The following is a 21,125-nucleotide window of genomic DNA, read 5'->3' as shown; positions in this document are numbered from 1 at the left end:
TGCTGGGGGACTCCTGCTAACAGCAGGAAGACACAGCCAAACTGCAAGTACCCAGCTGGGAAGCTTCAGAAAAGTAAATTACCCAGGGAAGAAATTGATTTCCGTAACCCCTCCTTACCCCTCCGGCTCCCTGAGAGCCAGCAACGGCCGTGGTGTTTAGCCCCCAGGAGAAACTGTATGTGCAGAATAGAAAACCAGCTCTGCAGGAGCCCCACTGAAACCGGCCACACTTGGGCTCCGTGTTCCTGAGGCTTGGCTCACAGGCCTGCGGAGGCAGGGCAGGTGAGGCTTGGCCCCTCCCACCTTGCAGATGTGCTGGGAATGTCCCAGGGCCTGCTGGTGTGGGGAGAGTAACCTCCCTGCCCTAGGCCTCTGGATACTCCCCTGCCTTGCTCAGGCATTGTCTTGGAGCTTGGAGTGAAGCAGAGGTGTGGACTCTGCACTCTATGCTTCTTCCTCCACTCTACACTTCCCCCTCCCCCCACACCTGTGGGTATTCTGCCTGGGTAGCCAGTGGCACCTGTCCTGTTGAAAAACCATGGCCTCCCAGAACATGGGGACAGATGCACAAAGCCTCTTGGCTTCAGTCTACTGGGAGGATGGCTCAGGGACCCCTTCCTCTCTCCAACACACATACTTTTCCAAGTTAATGCTGTGTAATTTTTAACTGAGGTGATCTAGATCCTCACCCTTGCCCTCTTGCCAGCAAATATCCCTGGACTAGGAAGATCCTGCCTGGAGCCTCAAAGTGTGCTTTGAGCCAGCAACCTCATTTCCCTGTGCCCACCTGCAATCTCTAAGGTGGAGTCTGTGACTGACTACCCCATCACCAGGTGGCTTGCCAGAACGGGGGCAGGTGAGCCAGGTCCACAGGGGTGAAGTGGCCCCTGCCAACTCTTCCCGACCAAGAGCAGTACTTTGGCCCTTGCCTACTGCCCAGGCCCATCCCTCAGGCTGCAGGACCAAGGGGACAGCACCTAGAATAAGGGGGCATTCTTATTCTGATGAAAATGTTCCCTTAAGTTAGTTTTGGAGTGTCTTTTCATTTGAACCTGAGTTATCTAGGAAGGCCCAGATGGTAGTGTGAGGTGAGCAGGGAATTTTCCAGGCTGGGATTTTCCTGAAGCCCACAGACAGGCTCAACCTGTCTGGCGTCTGCTCTTGTGTCCAAGCATCCTGCCCTGCAGGCCCAGCCTCCAGGCCCAACCTCCACTGGCAGAGGGATGGCCAAACCGGTTTGGGAATCAGTCCTGCTGGCTCTCAGGTCCCCCAGAGTTCAGTTCCCAGGGTGTGTTCACAGGCCTTGAGACTAACTCCTGCCAACCTAACAGCCCTTGGGGAGAGGGATAGGGAGGTAAAGGAGTGTTCCAGGAGGGAGGGAGAGGAGAGGCCAGGCATAGGAAGGCAGGTAGGATGAGGTGGGGCAGGGCAAAGCCTCCATGTGCACCCTGGACCTCCACACCACCAACCTTGGTCCACCCTGTACCTGGGGCCCGAGGTGAGCATGGATGAGGGACAGGCAGATAAAGAGGTCATAGACAACTGAAGGGCCAGCAGATGATTCCTCTTTGTTTTAATGTAGTACCACATGGTGATGGGAAATGACCGAGCAGAGTATGAGAATGATCTAGAAAAACCAGAAGTAGTTGAAACTCTGGATAGTGTGCTGCTGGTGGTAGTGGCTCAGAAAGAGCTGTTTTTCAAGAGAGCAAGGTTTACCCCCAAGGAAAACCTCTCGGGTTTTATGTTCCAGGGGCCAACTGCTAGGGCCACCCAAGTCCAGCCTACAAACCCCTAGAAACACATTTCCTGTAACCATGGGGAACTCCTGGCAGCTGAGATTGCAGAGTCCTTTCCTCCCTCTCAGCCCCTGGGTTCACACACACCAGCTCACTCTGGGCTCTTGACCCTAGTAAATGGGGTACCCAGGTAAGATCTCTGGAACTCCTTCCATCTGTAACCCATGCTGGGGTTAAGGGCAGGTGTGAGGATGATGCCCCATCCCTCAGCTCCTGTAGCACTGAGAAGAGATGAAGCTGGTCTGAGCCCCAAGAGATGTGGCCCCTTGTGAAATCCAGGCTGATTCATGAGACCACAAACTTCAGAGCTCATAGTGCCCAAAGAAAGGGGGAAGTTGCCTGAGGTCACGCAGGAATTTGGTGGCACACTAGGGACAAGAAGCTGGGATGGGGCTGAGTCGCAGAAGTGGGAGGTGTGGGGGGGCACAGAGCCTTCTCCTGGGGACTTGCCTGCTCTCAGTCTTCGACATCGCAGACTTGGGGGTGATGAAAGAGAAACCATCTTGGACCAGCATCTTCGACCTGTAGTGTGATTGTGATTGATTCACCCCCTGAGCCTCGGGCTGCTTCACAAAATACAGACCCTCTCCCCCTAGGTCAGCTCCTCACTAGGAGGTTGTGAGGCTCCCAGCCAGTTGGGGAAAGGAAAGTATCGTCATGACTTCAGGGTCCCCGTGTTAGCCCTGGCCCTAGGGCTCCAGGTCACTGCCCCTGGCTCTGGCCACGCCTTGGTCATGTGCATCCTGTGCTGTTTCCTTTTGGGAGGAGATGACTGAGCTAGCCAGCAGGGAGGGCCCTTTTTCCACTTCTGGGGGCGCCCAGCAGTGGTGGGCCCACAGGAGGCCAGGCAGGAAACCCAGCCCTGAGGGCAGGCAGAGTAACAGTTCTGTGGACAGCTCTTCTCAGGGGTCACAGGCAGACCACCCATTCCTGCTGGGAGCATCCGGGCGAGAGCAGGACTCCTGGTCTGACCCCTGTCCCCACCCATGTGGTACATAACGAGGATGGGGAAGAAGATGGGCCATCCGAGAGCTGGTCTGTGGCCCGGGCCTCCCTTGTTTGGGGCCAGACGAGAGGCCCTCTGTCAGCCTCTGTTGGTCTGTCAGCCTCTGTTGGTCCAGTGTGGTCAGGACCGCTGCGACGTCTGCCCCAACCCCCACACTCCGGTGCTCCCCTCTTCCACTCCAAGTAGCCTAGGAGCTGCGGCAGAAGGGACCAGCCGTCCAGGCTCAGTTCCATAGGTCCCAGGGTCTGCCCGATACCGGGTGTCTGGCAGGGAAAACATGGGGTGTGGGCACCGCTGGGTGCTAGGGAGCCACAGTGCCTGTCTCTGTGAGAGGTGGTGCAAGACCAGACCAAGGCGTGTAAGCATTTTGAGATCCTTTGGGAAATAGGTGAAAGAAATTTGTATTTTACATGAACAATAACATGTAAATAGGAAGACAGAAAAGCCTCTTAGTCCTAAAGGGACTCAAGCACCACAAAAAAACAAAACAGTAACAGTTCATTCTTTTGTATTCCTTCCTACATGCCAGCATTGTTCTACAGTGCCATGTGTATTAGCTTCTATGATCCTCATGACAGCTTAGGAGCTGGGTTATAGGTACTATCCTCATTTTACACAAAGGGAAACCAAAGCACAGATCGGTTAAGTAACTCACCCAAGATCACACAGCTGCTCAGTGGCAGAGCTGGGGTTTGAGTTCAGACAGCTTGACTCCAGAGTCTGTGCTCTTGACCCCTCTGCCGCATGGGGGCAGGAGAGGTAATGAGCACTGAGATGACCCAGTCTGGGCTGTCTGCATCTCATCTGCGAAGCGGGGAGTTTCCTGTTCTTTCCCTGGCACAAGAGTCGCCATCTCTGTCATGTGACTTAAAGCTCAGAGCCCTTCCTTTATCTTGGGGCTCCTCACGCCAGGACCGTGAGCAGAGGTTCCTCACATTGTCTCCCCACTTTGCAGATGTGAAAGCCCAGACCTGTGTCACCTCAAACTCCAGTGTCACCTTTCCCCCTCCGCTCCTGGACCCTTACTACGCTCTTCTTCTGCCAGGGTTTGGCGTCTGGAGTCCAGGTCCCCACGGGAGTCTCTGTTGTCTCTGATCCTGGCATTTCTCTGTGCCTAGTCTCAGAACCCCAATTTTGACAGCTAAAAAGGTCAGAGGGCAGGAGGGGTTGTGCCCAGGAGGAGGAACAGCAGCAGCAGCATCTCCGGGGAGTCCTGGTTGAGCCGCTCTGGGCCCGTCCTTCCCCCTCCCTTGTGGAAAGGCACCATTAACATCAACACTGATGCCAACCCAATGAGCCGAGAGCGGCCAGGGCTGCCGTTGACCCGCCACGTCACACCAACTGATACTGTGTCTGTAAACCGCTTCCCTCTCATCCCCCATTTCAGTACGGCCCACGGTGGCTGCGCATACCTCAGAATACGTGTTACTTGACTCAATTATAGGTTTTATTTGATGACAGTGCCAATTTCTGGTCACATCTGTGAAAGGGTTCCATTCAGGCTGGGTCTCCTGCCTCCAGGGAGGTTTAAAAGCCTCAGGCAGTGCCCTTATTACTCAGTGTGACTGCTGTCCGTCAATTCCTTCTGTCCTCTGTGTATTGGGCTGTCCTCTGCAGCTGTTACTCATTTCAGTCCTTTAGTCATGTGTTGGCTGCATAGCCTCTGCCAAACACCACAAGTGAACCCCTCAAGTCTCCTGGTGGCTCTCAGGGTTTTGCTGTCACTAGGGAACCCCACGTCTTTCCCCCACATAACCTGACTCTCATTCCTGCAGCCATTGAGCATCTACTGTCTACAGAGCCCTGGGCAGCCTCTGGGGACACGGGCTGGAAAGAGGTGATCAGAATACATTTGTGGGAAAACTCCTCTGGCCGCCTTGCAGTGAGGGTTGGTGGGAGGTGGGTTTAGAGACTGAGATACATCATGGGACGCGCTTGTCATAATTCAGGGGAGAGCGGACAAGGCTGCAGAAGGTGATTGGAGCAGGCAAGAAGCAAAGGGGACAGACTGCAAAGCTAATCAGGCCGCAATAGCCAGAGGCTGGGGCAGAGCAGGGGGCGTGGGGGGCACCTTCCTGAGGTGGCTGGAGGCGCTCCTGGGAATTGGAGGACATGCAGGAACAGGAACTTGGGCATACGAAGGAGGAAAGGGGAGGTGGGAACCTGCCTCTGCCCTGGCTCTCGGGCAAGGCCCTCCAGCTGCCTGCGCCCAGATGCTCCTGTAGTTGCTTCAGAGGGTCTTGTGATGATTTTGTAAACTGATATATGGAAGCACTGAAGGATGTTCATGTTTTTAACTGAACAGGGAATGCACTTGCATGTTCCCAGGGGTGCTTTCTGTTTGACTCTTCCTCACCCACTCTCTGCCCTGGGCACTTGACCCCATCCCTGAGCCTCAGAAGCCTGCTCCTCCCTTTCTCTCTCTCTCTCTCTCTCTCTCTCACTCACACACACACACACACACACACACACACACACACACACACACAGGCACGGTTGCTCTGTTCTCCAGCAGCCTTTTAGCCACGAAGATGCTCTTTGATACTTAATACGCCTTTGTCTCATTTTGCATCTAGCTTCCTCAGGCTGCAGCATAATTCTCCTGCTTGGCCCTTACCACCAGGTTCTGCACCCTCCTTCCTGTACCACTGCTGCTGCCATCCCTTTCTGATCCCCAGACCATGCCAGAAATGAGCATGCTGCCTCACACTGTGTGAACACCCCTCTACTCGCCTCCATAGGCATAAATGCCGTGCTTCTGTGGCTACAATGGCTGCCTCTGGCTTTTCACTTGAGTCCAGCCTTTACATGTGCCAGGCAAGCTCGTATGCCTTTTTGATGCTTTGACTCCAGCCTCTACTCCCTACCAGCTCATTGTCTGCCAGTTATAAACTGGTATGGAGAAGGCAGCTCCGCCTCCCCCCGCCCCAACCTGGAGCCCGGGTCATTCCTGAATTGGGACGTGCAGCCTCTTCCTTCCACCTCTCAGGCACCACCTCATCTTGTTAGCTCATCCTAAGGTACGGAGGCAAATGCAGGGCCTGGCACAGTCCCCAGGGAGGATACATGTGGGGCAAACCAGAACTGACACCCAGGACTCCACTGTGGACCTGCCCCCCCCCCCACACACACACACACTTACATCTGCTTTTCCTTTGTCCATAAAGGACACGGGTGGCTGCTCGCTGCAGGCAGAGTAACCAGAAAGATCTTGGGGAGCAAATGTCAGGGACCTGGCTCTTCCTCAGTGCCTCTCCCAGACCTGATTCTCAGACTGGGCGTTGTCTTCCATTTCACTTCCAGAGGAGTTCATGCTGCCTTATCCTTAGCTCTGGGGGAAAGAGGGGGGCCTAGACATATCTATTAGATCCCATTAATAGGAGATGCCCCTGTGGTCACTCAGACTATTTTTTGTGAACCGCCAGGAAGGAAAGCACCTGCTAATCACACCAAGACACAGCATCAACTCTGCACACATGCCTCTAGCCAATGACCATAGTCGTTTAAGTCCCTGGCAGGTCTGGATAAGGAACCCCTGCACCCCTGTGGCTTTCAGGATAAGTACAGAGACAGGTGCAGGCAGTGGGAGCAGAAGAGGCAGCCAGTCATGGCTCTTCCCTGCTGGAGTCTCCTCTCCCTTCATTGACGCCCCAGGACTCTGCTTCCTCTGGACTGTGCCTACCTGTCACTCTTCCTACGCTTAGTGATATTACCTCAGCTTATCCTTACAACAACCCTATGAGATGAGGAGACTCCCCCGCCGGCCCCCATTTTAGAGTTGAGGAAACAGGCACTGAAAGGTTAGGCCTCTTGGAGCTGTCAGATGGTGGTGGACACCCAGCTGGGTCAGGTCTTGCCAGTTATTCTGGAGTCGGGGGTCTCACCAGCTCTCCCAGAGATACACCAGGCCGTGGTGGGTGTGGGATTGAGAGGCTGCCATGGGTTACTGGGTCCCTTGGTTCTTTACCCACCCTCCGCTGCTTTTTGACTTCCACTTGAATACCCCTTTGGCCGATTGATACTAATTAACAGCTCACCTCTACTCTGAAGCAGGAATTTTCAGTTTAACCCATTTTACAGATGGGGAAACTGGGGTCCCCTCAGTTGGTGAAGCAGCCTGTGTGAGATCTCACAGCTTGTGGCAGGCCATGGGGCTCGAACCTGGTCTGGACTCCAAGCCAGTGTGCTTAGCCATGGCTCCCAACCTGCCCACACCCATCCCACCCCCTCCTCTCTCCTAGGCTGGTGTGGGTGACCTTGACCCCTTCAGGGAGCTGGGAAAATTTCCTCCCATTCACAAAACACTTTGCTGCCTGCAGCAAATGGCACTTTTGCAGATGTCCCACCTGCTCTCCCAAGACCACACACAGAGCTTTCTGGGACTCTGTGCCGACTTCATGCCAGAGGTGCAGAGAGCTTGTGTGATTTGCCTGAGGCCACATAACTCTAAGCAGTGGAACTAAGAATATTGGGATCCCACTGGTGAACCCCAGAGGGATAACTGGTCCCTAAAGTTAATAGAAAATGAGGGTCAGGGCTGCCTCCTAGTCTTTTCGATTTTACACATTTCGACTTTTCCAGTGGAAGCTATGAAAGGTCTTAGCAAGGGCATTTACCTAACCCACTTCACCACAGGAACTCCTGCACACAGTAGGTACTCAGCAGCCATTTGCAGAGTGAATATTGGGTAAATGATCAAACAACCAAGTACTTAAGGTGAGATTGGGGGAAACCTGGCAAATAAAGGTGCCAGGTAGGAGGGGTACGGGAGGCCCCCATGTGCTCAAGAGCCAAGCGCAGGCGTACATGTTTCTTGCTGCGATGTGCGGAAGTGCTTAGAAACCTGGGTGAAGTCAAGCAGGCTGTGCTATGTGACGGGGGGAAAGGACACAGTCATAGCTGCTATCTTAATATGAAAATTAGAGCCCTCTGTGTGAAAAGGGGGCTTTTGGGGTCAGCCCTGTTACAACTGGGGAGTGGTACTCACAGGATGAGACAGGGCTGGTCATGGCAGCTGGCGAGACAGTTGGAGGGGCATTCCTGACCCTGCCTGCAATGGGTTAGGGAGGCTGGTGTCTCTTCCTGGAAATCCTGTTGCAGGCCAGGCTCTGTGCGCCATGCCTGTGTCTTAAAAGATGAGTCCCACACCAGCCTGGGAGTCTACATGCCTGGAATCCCTCCCAAATCCCAGGGCCTGTGCTATGCTCAGTGGTCCCTTTTCATGCCCTGCCCCAACCAGTGCCCAAAGAAAGACATTAGGACGGAAGGAGCACGCAGCATGGCCCAGCTTCTCAGCATGGCCCAGATCCAGGCACGTAGACCCCACCCAGCTGAGCTGCCATTCTGTCTGATGTTGTCATCCTCTGCCTGCCTCTTTCTGATCGTCCCCCAGGGTCTCTGGGAGTGCTTAGACTCCCTTTCTGGCTGCAGGTTGCCATGTATTATCATTAGCAAGCACTACCTCAGAGCAGCTCGTGCTGGTTTGCACCGTGATGGGAGCATGCACTGTGTCCATCCGCCATGCATCCTCCTGCCACTTGTCTGCCAGCATGGCCTCTGTACTAGCTGGCCTCTCAGGCCCAGGAGGTGAGGTGTGCTGCCTCCCTCCTCATCTGCTGCCTCCCCCCTTCCCCTGTTGGATGTAGGAACGTCGCTGTCCTGGCATCTGTGTTGTGTCGTGGCTGCCTGTTACACACATCACATCTGCTTACAGCATGCAGACCCTGCCATGCCACCAACCTCTCTTTATTCCCTTTGCAGAAAACCACTTCACCAGTGATAGGGAGGCCATGAGGGCTGTCCTTGACCAAGCAGGGAGGTGGCCTATGACACTGGAGGGAATCTCTGAATGCCCCTATGGTGCCTCCCATCCCCTCCCACTTGGCAAGGGTGGCCCCCTGGAGGAAGGCTGGGAGGGGCGGCTGTGGGCAGTGGGCAGCACCATCTGTGGCCATCCTTTGTGCTGGCAGCCGAGCCATCCCTCCTTCGCTGTGATCCAGCAGGGCTCGTGCTTGGTGTGCAAATGAGTTTCCAGATGCCCAATGCCCCCTGCACAAGAAGCAGTAACTAGGGGCCTGGGAGAAGAATGGAGCAATCTGGAAATTCTCTTCTGTCTGTTGCAGCCTCTCTGAATAGCCTGCTTCCCTCCCACTCCCCCAAATCCCCCCCCCCCCACACACACACACACGCACCCAGCTGTGGCAGATGTATGCTGGTTGCCTGCTTTAGGGGCATTTCGCCATAGTTTCTGGACAGACAGACACAGGGTGGGGGCCTCTCCTCTCTGGCACCCTCCTGCTTTTGCAGCTGGAGGTAAGGTGAGCCCCACAGAGAGGGGCAGACTGCATATTTTAAGACATAGCCGATCATTGGCCTAGAGAGAGAAACAGGTGTGCCCCCTGGCTTTCAGTCCCGCTCACCTCCTACTTGGGCATCTTTGCACACCACACAAGTCAAATTAACAAACCCAGCAGCCCTGGCAGGAGCCCTTAACCCCACCTCTCCCTGTTCCCTATAAGAACCACTTTGTCCTTTGACACCTTTGTCCTTCCTTTGTCCTTTGACACCAGAAGAACCCCAGGAATGTGGGCACCTCCCTCCCAGCTTGCCCAAGGCAGGAGTGGATGGATGGGGTTGTTCTGCTAGTCCCAGAAGTGTCTGCTGGTCCTCCTCGCTCCCCGCCCTTGATAGAGCTTACCTGGGCCCTGGACAGGGGCAGAGGCAGAGCCTGGCAGGGCTCCAAGGGTTCCCAGCCCTCCTCTCCAGGCCTAGGCATTATGCTTCTCTCTGGTCATCCTTCCTGGCCAGCTGAACTTGGTGAAGGGTGATTCAGAGGATGCCTAAGGGTTTCCTCGTTGAACTGGAGGAGCTGAGACCATGCCCCTCGGAGTTTGTCTTCTGATAGGTTTCATCACCTTCCCCACCTTCTATCTAGCCTCAGACTCCACCACCAGTGCTTGGGGCAGGGTCACCGTCGATGTCCCTGCACCTCTGACTGTGCTTCCTGGAATGAGTGACTTTACCTGCCCGTGCCTCAGTCTTCCCATCTATAGAATAGGGATAATGGTGCATGTGGGGTTGACTTGAGGAAAGGACAGAAGTGTGTTGTCCAGCACCCAGAGGTGAGAGCCTGGAAGTGAGGGAGGGGTCTTTGCATTCAGCCAGTGACTGGGATGACTGCTTCCAGAACTATCAGGTCTGTGTGTCAGCAGTCTCACAGCAGGGCATGTGGTCACCCGACTTTGTTTCTGTACATACTTAGCAGTTCCTCTGTCTGCTCCTCCTCACAGCCCTGGGAGGAAGGTGGAATGTAAGGCAGGAGTCATTCATTACTCCTCTTCCCCTGCAAGCAAACTGAGGCCCAGAGAGGGACTGTGAATTCCTTAGAGTCGCACAGCAAGGTGGTGACAGCCCAGCCTTCTCGACTCCCAGCTCCCTCCCCACAACCACACTCAGTGGTCAAGCACTTCGGAAGGACTGGCCTGACACCCTGACCTTGAGGGTTCTTTTGGTCCCCCCCACCGCATTGCCACATTGGGACAGTGAGCATGAAAGAAACTCACTTTCCTCTTAGCACCCATTACTTCATGGCTTCTCTCTTGGCCTGTAAACCTCTGTAAGCGTAGATATGCAGGGTTCCCTGTGCTCCTGACTCGGGTGCCCCGGCAGACCCTCCGTCAGCACCCTCGCGCCGACCTCTGCCTGGAAATGCTTTGTACTCTGGGGTATTTGTGCCCTGTAGTGTGGGGCCAGTCCCGGGTCAAAGGTTTGGGAAGGTGCTCACGTGCTCAGCAGAACACTTTCTGGAAGTTTTAGGGAGGTCCTGCCATCACTCCTGGGATCATCAGCAGGCTCCAGAAAGGCTCCGGATTATGTTTAAACCTTGTGATTTTGGGCCCTGCCCAGAAGAAGAAGCAGCGTTGTTGGCTCCTGGTCAGGAGTCCAGTGGGGTGGGGGGTACGAGCTTCACCAAGAAGCCTGGGGCCACTGGCAGTGCTAATGATGGTGTCTCTTGCCCCACACAGCATGTGTGTCTGTCCGTTCCCTCCCATTCCCCCCACCCCATTCCCACCATCTTCACTTGGCACCATGCCCTCATCTTGACTCTTTCCCCTTTGCTGCCTCCGGCTGGTCCTCCTTAAATTAGTTGCCATTGAAATCAGCCTCCTTGGATCTACTTTTATAGTAGCAGAAGCTCTTAAGTCCTCTTCCAGGGTGTCAGCCCCACTTTTCAGCTGCGAACACTGAGTCTTCTCCTGATGTTACACAGAGGTGGGGGCAGGCGTGGCAGGGTGTGGTGGCCAAGGTGCCCGCTGACCATCCTGTCCTTCCTTGCAGCCCTGCTGTCCTCCTGGTGCGAGGAACTCGGCCGCCTGCTGCTGCTCCGACATCAGAAGAGCCGCCAGAGCGACCCCCCTGGGAAACTCCCCATGCAGCCCCCCCTCAACTCCATGAGCTCCATGAAACCCACTCTGTCGCACAGGTGAGCGGGCAGGTGCCGCCAGGGCCAGGCTGCTTGACTGGGGACTGGCAGCCACTGTCAGGCCCACAGTCTTCTTGGAGATGCCCTCAGGGAAGAACAGGGGTGGGGGCTTCTGCAAAGCCTTGAGGATGTCACATCTAAAGTCCAGTTGTTCACATTCTTGTGGCTGAGTGTGGTTTCTGCCCCATCAAAATAGGTAGAAAGTGCTGGATTTAGTCAACCCGGATGTTCTGTCCCTTACATGGGGAGCTGCCTCTTCCTTAGATTCTAGACTTCTGGCAGAAGTTCTGGACTTCTTGGCTGCTCTGGACTCAGGCCTTCCCTTTCTCCTGAGCAGGGTCTTGGGCAAAAGCAGAGAAACCAGAATCAGAAAGGACTCAGGAAGTTCCTAGGCTGGTGGTCCCACTCCCAGATAGGGGGACAGCCAACCCAGGCCCACCAGGCTGGAGGGTGGCTCAGCACAGAGATGGGGTGGGACGTGCAGCACAGGTGGGGAAGGGTTCACCACAGGCCATAGGCATGAAAGAGCTGGCCTGGCTGCCCTGCACCAGCCTCAGAACGACTCATGGTCAGGATGGGCAGTTTCCCCAGTGAATCATCTTGCAGGTCCCTTGCTGAGCTGGGATGCCCTCTCCAAGCTCTGCTATCTCTGGAACAACGGGGCCCTTCATGCTATCATCAGAGATCACCAGAAGGGGCATTTGTGGTCAGAGCTCAGTTCTCATTACCCAGCTTGACTAGGGAGCTGCAGCCCAGAGACCTGGGTCACACCATAAATGTGCTGCTAGGGAGCCAGGTGTTGACCAGGCTTTTGAAATCTAATTAGAATCCACTGATCTTCAGTGTCAGAAGGGACCTCAGAGCAACTGGAGTTCAGTGTCCTGTCCAGCAGGGTGGCCCCCAACATGTGGTTCCCTGACACAGTCACAAGCACTTTGCATGACAGCAAGTGCACATCAACACCTAGGGTCAGGCCAAGGTCAGCTCTGACTTTCAGAATAGCCCCTCACCCGACCCCCCATGGGTATTTTGCAAGAAGTCGCGGTTGGTATTTGGGCAAGGTAATTTTTCATGGTGCAGGACTTTGCAGAGCATTTAATGTATCGATCCCAGCCCACTTGATTCTTTTAGCATGCCCCTGCTCCCCAAGATAACTAAAACACCATCACACATGTTGTGGAGTGGGAGTATCTCCCTGGTTAGGTACCCCTGCTCTAGAGAGGCAAAGCCCGCCTTCATCTGCCTTTCACCCCTCGCTCCTGGTTCCACAGGTCTTCTGAACCAAGCATAGGCTGTGGCTGAATGCAACCTAAGCTGTGTAATTTGCATTTACCCTTGCAATGTTTTAGCTCATTAATTCTCCTCCTGCCTCTCATCATCCCATACTTCATGTCCTCCCCAACCTTCCCTCCTCCAAGTCATTTCAGTAAAGCTGTTGCTGATGGCAGGCCAGGACCCCAAGGGCCCCAACAGAGACCTGCCTCAGAGCTACTTGGGCATGACCGTTGAGCCCCAGAGTGCCAGGGTTCTGGCCCATGGCCAGCCCTTTGCCAGGTCTTTGCTGAATTGAGCTGAAGGCAGGAGACTGTTCAGTCCTGGGATTGAGCAGATGAAGGGAGCCTGTGCTCCAGGAGCTGACTCTCACTAGCTGGAGAAATAAGCTCGAGGCAAAAATCAAGAGCTGGCATAAAGGCAAGGTTAGGGTTACATGACTGGCAGTCTCGGCCTTGGGGGTTAGAAGGAGGAAGATGGGCCAGGCTGGCTGTCATGAGGCTGCCCAAAGAACATGAACTTTTACCCTGAAGGACTTAGACTGGCCACCGAGCAAGTGCTCCTTGGAGCTCAAATTGACTTCCCAGAAATGCTGTGGGCCTGAGGAGCCTGGTTGGAACCCAGTGCTTGGCAACTCTGCCACCACCAGTGGCTCAGCTGTGCGTGTGCTTGGGATCCTAGACAGGAGAACTGTCAAAGGGGAGAGCTGTGTGCACCCGAAAACTCGCTAAGTGTTAATAGACCAATTGGATCCATGGAACCCAGTCTCCTGGCAGAGCACAATGAGGTGTCCTATATCCTAGATGGTACCTCCCATCCCTAGTAGCAGAACTAGAAGGGAAATTGGGTCTGAGTGGGACAGTGACTTGCCCAAGAACACACAGCTAGCAAGGGGCATGCAGGGCATTGAACCACAATGAGCCTAGCCAGCCTAGCTCTTCGCCCTCTGCTCACCATTCAGGATCACCCAAATGGTATCTGCTTGTTAACCCGAATTTGATCAGCTCCCTATTTCCCACTCTAAGAGGGTGTTGGTTGAGGCCAAAAATAACCTCTTGTGGGCTTCCCCTGGTGGCACAGGAGGTTGAGCTCAACGCTGTGAAGCTGTCCGCAGCCTCTGCAGCGCCGGTTCGATCCCGGCTGGTGGGCAAGGGCCCCACATGGTGCGGCAGACCTCTCCTGCCGCCCGCTGCTCCCCTCAGCAGTGTACTTCGTCAGTCTGCCTGTTCTGTTCCCCACTCTGTCTGTGGTGAATCCTCCCACCCTCCTGCGAATCTGGCCTGTATCCCCGTTCTTGTATAAATAAATAGATCTTTAAAAAAAAATAATAACCTCTTGTATAGGGACCAACCCATGTCCCTTCAGGTCCAGAGTTGTTCTGAGGACCCATAATGATTGGGGGAGTGGCAGTTGGGGATCTTATCTTGTGACTTTATGAATTTCCCCAGGGGGGATTCCCTCATTTCCAGGGAAACTCCAGTAACGTCCATCATGTTTTAAGTCACTAATCAATTACCCAATGAAGAGAAAGAGTAGAAGAGAAAGTCAGGTACTTTGGCAGATAGAAACCATTTTAATCATCATCCTCCACATGTCCTGACTAGCCTGAAGGAAGGAGGCTGGTCTAGCCTTCTCACTAAGGAGACATCGGGCCAGGGGTCCTCAGCTTGGGGACCCTGCAATATTCATGATTTGGTACTAAATGGTACCCCAGCTATTCTGAAGACTTGAGGCCCCTTCTCTGAAGGCACTGAGGACAGTCACAGAGAGGATGAGGGACCCCTGGAAGCAGAAGCCTCGGGGTGTCTCTAGGGACCCTGTGATTGCCGTACCTCTGTAGCTCAGGCATCAGGCTACAGACGTTGACCCCAGCACTAGGCTTCTATGTAAAGCCTGTGCCCCCAAGTGTAGCCGTGACCCCTGAAGAGCTGCTGGGCTGAGGTAGAGCTAAGCACACAGAGCTAGGTGTTAGAAAAAGATCAGACCGCTGCGGCCCCCAGGCAGTTTCTGCAGGTGACAGTGGTAAGGGGTCCTCTTGAGTACCCACACATTTGGAGAGCATTACTGTTTGTGGAGCAGTCTTTGGATTCGCTCCCTGATTGGTTCCCCCACAGAGCTGAGGGTGGGTGCTGTCCTATCCGCTCCACCTACAGAGGCGCGGGAGGCTGGGGAGGCCAGTCCGGTGCAGGAAGGGACCTGGACCTGTAGCCGGACAGCAGACTCCTTCACAGTCCCTTCAGTCACACGCAATGGATGCCAACCACTATTTCTGCCTTCTCCCAGATTTTTAATGAGTAGTTAAAAAAGCCATTTGTGATTAGCACATTGTTTGTATGCAAATCAGTGCTGCAAAGGTAATTAAAAGCCTAATAAATCTTGTTTACACCCTTAATTTGATTACAATCAAAGCCCTGATAGAGCTGGGAAAGATTCCAAGACCAGGGGTGCCACTCTTCTTCCAGGTGAGAGATTTGTGGGCCCCCAGGGAGAGAGTCCAGGGACTGTGATGTTCCCCAGGACCTCTGGGGCTCCCTGCAGATCCTGGGTAGACCCCCTTGTGCTACCCCTGGATCCTGGGCAGGCCCTCTCGTGTCCTCCCCCTTTGGATCTAGAGCAGAGATCCCGTCTTCCCTCAGATCTTGAGTGGGGTTCTGATGTTCTGGTCCAATCCTGGTGCTCCTCTCTGTCCCTCAGTTTCCTCATCTATAGTATGGAATAACAGCCATGCAGGGTCTCCAGTGAGATCATTGCCAGGCCTGACACACAGGGAACGCCAGACTGGTCATCACTCCCCCAACCCTCAGCTTGGCGCCCTCAGGGACTGACATGCGCATTCATAGTCAACTAACATGAAGGTGTCAATCGAAACCAACCTGCCTTCCCCTTTCCCTAGTTATGTCACATCACCTTCACCCCTTTTGTTTTCTAAAACTCTTTTCACATAGCTGTTCCTAAAATTCAGTATGTAATAGGCCCTTTTCCCCCCAGAAAATTCTGCGCCATCAGTTCCAGATTGCCAAGATGTTCCTTTCCTCTTTCCTATTGAAAAAATTTAAAACCCTCTAATATGCAGTTAGCTGCACAAGTTCCTCTCTGAGTTTCACCGCAGGGAGGGAAGGAAGCAGGCCCCAGTAATTGTGATGATGGAGAGCGTTGTTAATGGTTCCCCTAAATTAAAGAGGGTGGGAGCCTCAGCGCCTCACTGGCTGGTGTTTCATTAGTACTAACACTATAGTCTTGCACGGAGACAGGACCAATATAGCCAGATCAGGGAAATTAATTAGGGTCTGACAATACCCTTAATAGGAATTTGTTATTTCTCCAAAATAAAGTGGCTGTTACAAGTGCAAGGGAAGAATAACTCAGCCCTCCCTTCTCCTTCCATCCATGAATGTCGTTATAGACATTGTCTCAAGAATCCAGAATCATCACTCTCTTCCTGGCTCTAAAATGTTCTCTCATATTCAGCAAACATTGGTCAGTGCCCCACCCCCCCGAACATGGAGCTAGCAAACAGACTTGTAAAGCATCTGCTGTAACTGCAATATAAAAGGCTCTTTGTAAAATATATGGAAAAAGTGGGGCGTGTTGAGGAAACAGGAAAATGCCCTTGGTTCTGTTTAGGATAATCACAAAAGGGACTATCTAGACTGGGCTTTGCCGTAGAGGTAGGAGTTGACTAACTAGAGAAAAGAAGGCAGAGAACACTGAAGAAAGCCTCAGAAGCTTGGAAAATATGGTCAGCAGGCAGGAATGAAAATAATACTCTCTCCCATTAATAGCATACGTGCAAAACATCTGGGCACCATCTCTGCACTATTAAGGAAATGTGGGTACCTATACCACAGACAGAAGAAATCAAGAAAAGCAGAAGTACAGCTGAGCTCAGATTGCCAGGCACTGTGCTAGATTTCTGTTTTACCCTAGGAGAGTATTAGCCTCACTTTACAGATGAGAAATTTGAGACCAACTTAAATAACATGTCCCATGTCATAGTAATCATCAGTGAAAGAGTGAAAGTTTAGCCCCAAAGACTATTAAGTCCAGAGCCCTGAGAGTTAACCATGCTTCTGCTCTGGCATTTGAATATTAACCTCAAAAATATTTAGTCAGGGCCTCCCTGGTGGCCTAGGGGTTAAGTCTCAGTGCTGTCATCACCACGGCCTGAGTTATATCCCTGGCCAGGAAGCTGTCCCACATATGGCACAGCAGACCTCTCCTGTCTTGCCTGTTGCTCCCCTCAGCAGCGTATTTCAGTAGATCTGCCTGTTCAGCTCCCCACTCTGTCTGTCCCTGCACTTCTGGCCTACACCCCATCTCTTCTATGCAAAAAATAAAATAAATTAAAAAAAATAAATTAATTTTAAAAATATATATATTTAGTCAAAGTCCCTGATTCTTTTCCTACATAGTTCAGACTACAGCTACTGACTTGATGTATGAAGTGTTTTTTCCTGGGATACTATTTGGGATTTCTCTGAACACAGTCTTTGAGACCAAATTTTACATTTCTGTACCTTTGTGCTGGGTGGCTTCTGAAAGGCGCCTTCCCTAAGAGCCCCTGCGTAGCTGCACTCCTTTTTGGAATTCTTGGGGACTTCTAGATTGCCTTTGCAGTGCCTGCTCCCTTGCTTTGTCACCGTGTTTGTGGGGGCAGCTTTTTTCTTGGATCTTAAGCTTCCTGAGACACTGTGCCTGACATGGCCAGGCCGACCCAGCCACCTTGCCCTTGACAAGCTCTTAGACCCCTGTGAGTCTCAGATGTGTTTGTTTTGTGCACTTAAAAGGATTAAATGAGTTTTTGGTCAAAGTCACTTTTACATAATTCCTTGCTTTGAGAAACCACTCAATAAATTATAGCAAATAATAAGAGCAGCCCGCAGTTTTAAGGGTGCCCAGAGTATGCTGGACATGGTCATTTGGCCTGACGTGTGTGAATTCACTTACTCCTTATGACAGCCTCTGGGAAAGAACTATCATCCCATTTTAGAGACACTGATGAGCAGCTATCTCCTTTACTTCCCTCTGCCACTCTCCCTAGGGTCCCAAGCCCTCCCACTTCCAGGTCCTATAGGTGAGCAGCTAGCAGGCTTAATGAAATGTTCATTCATTCTCAGGCACCTCTCTGAGGGCAAACGCAGAGATGGAAGTGCTCCCTGACACCGGATTCCTATGCCCTCTAGATGTATAAAGACATCGCTCTAGGCACAGGGAGCCTGAGAGATTGGGCTCCTGAGGCAGAAGGACAAAAGCAGAAGGGCTGTTATTGGGGCCCTAGGAATATGAGGAGCAGGCAGGACTCGGGCTGATGGAGATGGCAAGGGCTTTCTGGACAAGGTGGCCTTTGGAGGAGCCTAGCAAGATGAGTGGCATTTCAGGGTGGGGTGAAGCCTCCCAGGTTGAGAGGTGCGGAGGTGGGAAAGCCACACACACACACACACACACACACACACACTCACACACACATGTGTTAGGAAGCCAAGTAGTTTCTGGCACTGGTGCCTCTGGAGGAGCAACAGTGTTCTTAGGGCACTTTTGGCTGGATAGGACTATGGTATGAGCTCGAGCCACGGTGGATTAGGGGTGTCCAGAGCCAGGCAGGATTACCAAGAGTGAATTCACAAGTCCCAGGTTTCTGACCTCCCTCTGAACTGTGGCCATGTGTGCCAAAAGGAGAGAAGTAATTCCCAATGGGTGGCCTGGAATGCTAGGGGCCTCTGACTGGACTTGGTATATCTGCTGGATAAACAATACAGGAGCCAGATGAGGGTAGGGCCTCAGGACACCCCCTAGACCTACTCTTCATGACCCTAGGGCCCTCCCACCCCTGGTAAGGCACAGGAACCTGACTCATCTATGATCTTTGAGTGTAGGAGCTGGGTGCCCTCCCCCATCCCACCCCATGTCTGAGTCCAGGCAGAGGCGTCTGCAGGCCGACTGCCGCCATGGGCCTGTGGGGGCGAATGCCTTTGCTGTGACAGCAGGAGCTGTCTCCCCAGGAGATGAGTCACAGCCTTGTCGGTGCGGCTGCCACTTCTGCTTCTGCAGCAGGTGCAAGTGGGGGCGAGTGAGCCTCGAGACCGCCTCTACTTACGTGCGCCTGTCTCCCCCGAGCCGGTGCTCATGCCAGCGGGGCCCCTGTATGTGTACACATATGTATCCCCCCATAAGTGTGTGTGCACCTGGGTGTGTGCCTAGGCTTTGAGGTGAACCTTCCAGCAACACAGAGGGATGCCCATTTTGGGAGCCTTAGTTAAGTTTGCTTCTCACCTAGTTTGGGGTGGAGGGGTCGAAACAGGAAGGAGCCCATTTCCGCTCACGAGGCCCACCCACGGAGCTGCAGGGCAGTCAGGAGCTTCTTTGTGGGCCTGTGCGGTATCCCTGTAAGCTGGAACCTCTCTGCCTGAGGTGGGACCCTGATGGAGTCTGGGGGTTCCCAGAAGGCTTGACTTCCCAAGGCTTCCAGGCACGTTCTAAAAGAACACACAAGCCTAATTCAGAACCTGACATCAGCCTGTAAGGGTGATGAGAGCTGTGGGGCCCAAGTTCTGGGAAGAGAAGACAGACTCAGTGCTTTGTTAATTGTAGGAGGTCTTGGGTTCAATCCAGTCACACCTAGGACCAGGGGTCTGCAGAAGATCCAGGGGTCTCTGTTGTTTAAAACCGAGCCTACTGGGCCTCCTTGTGAGACTGGCAGTGTCCCAGGTCTCCAGTGAACGCCCCCTCTTGGGAGAGAAGGGGCTTTTCCAGCACAGCTGCACTGAGAAGCAGGCTCACCCCTTCCTCCCCTGTGTTTCTCTGCCCTACCCGTACTCACTGGACTCCCAGGTCCCTAGCCAGTTGCCCCAGGTGCAGAGTGTGAGCTGTGTCACCTTTGGCCTGTGCATCTGGGCCTCAACCCTTCTGCTGACCCATGGCATGTCTGGCCTGCAGAGGGAGGGGCAGGCAGTAGGGCTGGGTTCCCTGAGGACAGTGCCCCTCCCCCCAACTCTCAGCCTGCTATTTTTCCCCCAGAAGCCATGAGTAATGCTACTCTGTGTCACTTTCCATTTGAGAAAGCCTTTTTGTCTGTATTCTCTTTGAGCCCCATCAGACTTACACTACTGAAGCATGTCTTATTCGAGCTTAAGTGACTGAGACCCACAGTAAATACACGCTCTCTACACCCTGACCCGGGGTGTGCATATACTTATACTTGAAATCAAGATGTAAGTTCAAGGAATGACACTCATCCTTATTAGGGCACCCACTTGATTACTCTGTGTTTTGTTCCCTTGTTTTCCCCTCGTGCTGTTTTGATATCTTGCCCTGCTTTTGTTTCATGACCAGCAATTTGGATGTAGGGGCTGCTGTTCTTATGCCATTTTACAGATGAGAAGACAGAGCATAGACAGGCTCAGAAACTGACACCTGGACTTTGAGCTGGTGCTGGGGGGTGGAACCAGAACTTGTGTCCAGGGTATAAACAAAAGCCAGGAGAAGAGGGAAAGCGGTTGCTCTTTTATACCAGGAGGTCTGGACAGACCCCTCCGGTGAGGTGGCAGGAAGGAATTCAGAGGCTGGAGAGGCAGGGGAAGAGCCAGCATGAATAGACGGTGGCATGGTCTTGCTGCCCAGTCTGGTCACTATCACTGCTGAGGGCTCTGCCAGGCAAGGAGCTGACACAAGGCTCAGCTCCAACCCCCCTCTGCCTGCCCATCAAACAGTACTCCACCTTCCTCCTGGAAGACCTGACCTGGGCTGGCTCCAGTTTCCTCAACCTCTGGAGTGTGAGAGCTTTTGCCTCCTGCTGGTTTTCTGTGGCAAGGGCACAAGGCAGACAGAGGCTTGAGTTGCTTTTCTAGCCCTTTCTCCAGAGTCTCCAGTGCCTCCCCCCAGTGCCCAGCTGTGCTGCTTGGCAGACCTCACTCCCATTGGGATAGGCACAGCTGTGGGCGCCCTGCTGTTCTGCTTTTTCTGGGACCGTGTCTGGGATTTTCTCTCAGGGAGAGGTGCTAGAGAGTCCATGCAGGGCTGGCTCGGGCAGAGGGGGGAGCCCTCTTCTCCACTATGTGCCCCTGCATTCTCCCCAGGGTTCACTGTACTTTACACCATCTGCACCCCAGCAACTGATAGAAACTGCTGTTTAGTGCAGGGTGGGTGATAGACCTAATGTTCAGTTCTTCTGATGTTTGCGGGCTCCTTGGGAGATGTCACCAAACATCTGGCACTGCTGGACCTAATGAGGAGACTGGGGAGACATGGGGGTGATGGCGGGACTCCGGAAGAGGTGGGAGCCAAATGGGACACTGGCCAGGGTGGGATTAGGCAACTGGGTAAATCATTCTGAAGTGAGTTTGGACTTTGCCCAGTAAACACTGGAAGCCACTAAAGGTCTTTCATTGTGCCGGGCGTTCTGGGTGTTTGAGGGGGATGTGCGGAAGCAGTTGGGTTGGAGTAGAGGAGGAAACGCCACAGGTAGGCTGTGGCTGCTCTGTGAGGTCGAAGAGAAAGGATGGCATAAGGTAGTCCCCCTTCCAAAGGCCAGATCAGCTGGGCTGGGTGGCCAACTGACTGAAAGGGGTCA

General features: G+C 53.4%; 1 protein-coding gene across 2 annotated transcripts in view; it reads left to right on the top strand.

Moving 5' to 3' along the window:
- The window catches only part of ZMIZ1 (zinc finger MIZ-type containing 1), a gene marked incomplete at both ends in the record, with an annotated part of 104,406 nt that overhangs the window by 61,982 nt on the left and 21,299 nt on the right, over nt 1-21,125 (top strand). For both annotated transcript variants that reach the window (XM_084245663.1, XM_084245662.1), the window contains one exon: nt 11,143-11,287. In XM_084245663.1, the coding sequence (XP_084101789.1) occupies nt 11,143-11,287 (145 nt within the window). The remainder of the gene's footprint in view (nt 1-11,142; nt 11,288-21,125) is intronic.

The sequence above is a fragment of the Talpa europaea genome (assembly GCF_964194135.1).
Source record: "Talpa europaea genome assembly, chromosome: 10".
NCBI classification, from domain to species: domain Eukaryota; kingdom Metazoa; phylum Chordata; class Mammalia; order Eulipotyphla; family Talpidae; genus Talpa; species Talpa europaea.
Note: the sequence above shows the minus strand (reverse complement) of the source record. Positions and strands in the feature narration are given on the sequence as shown.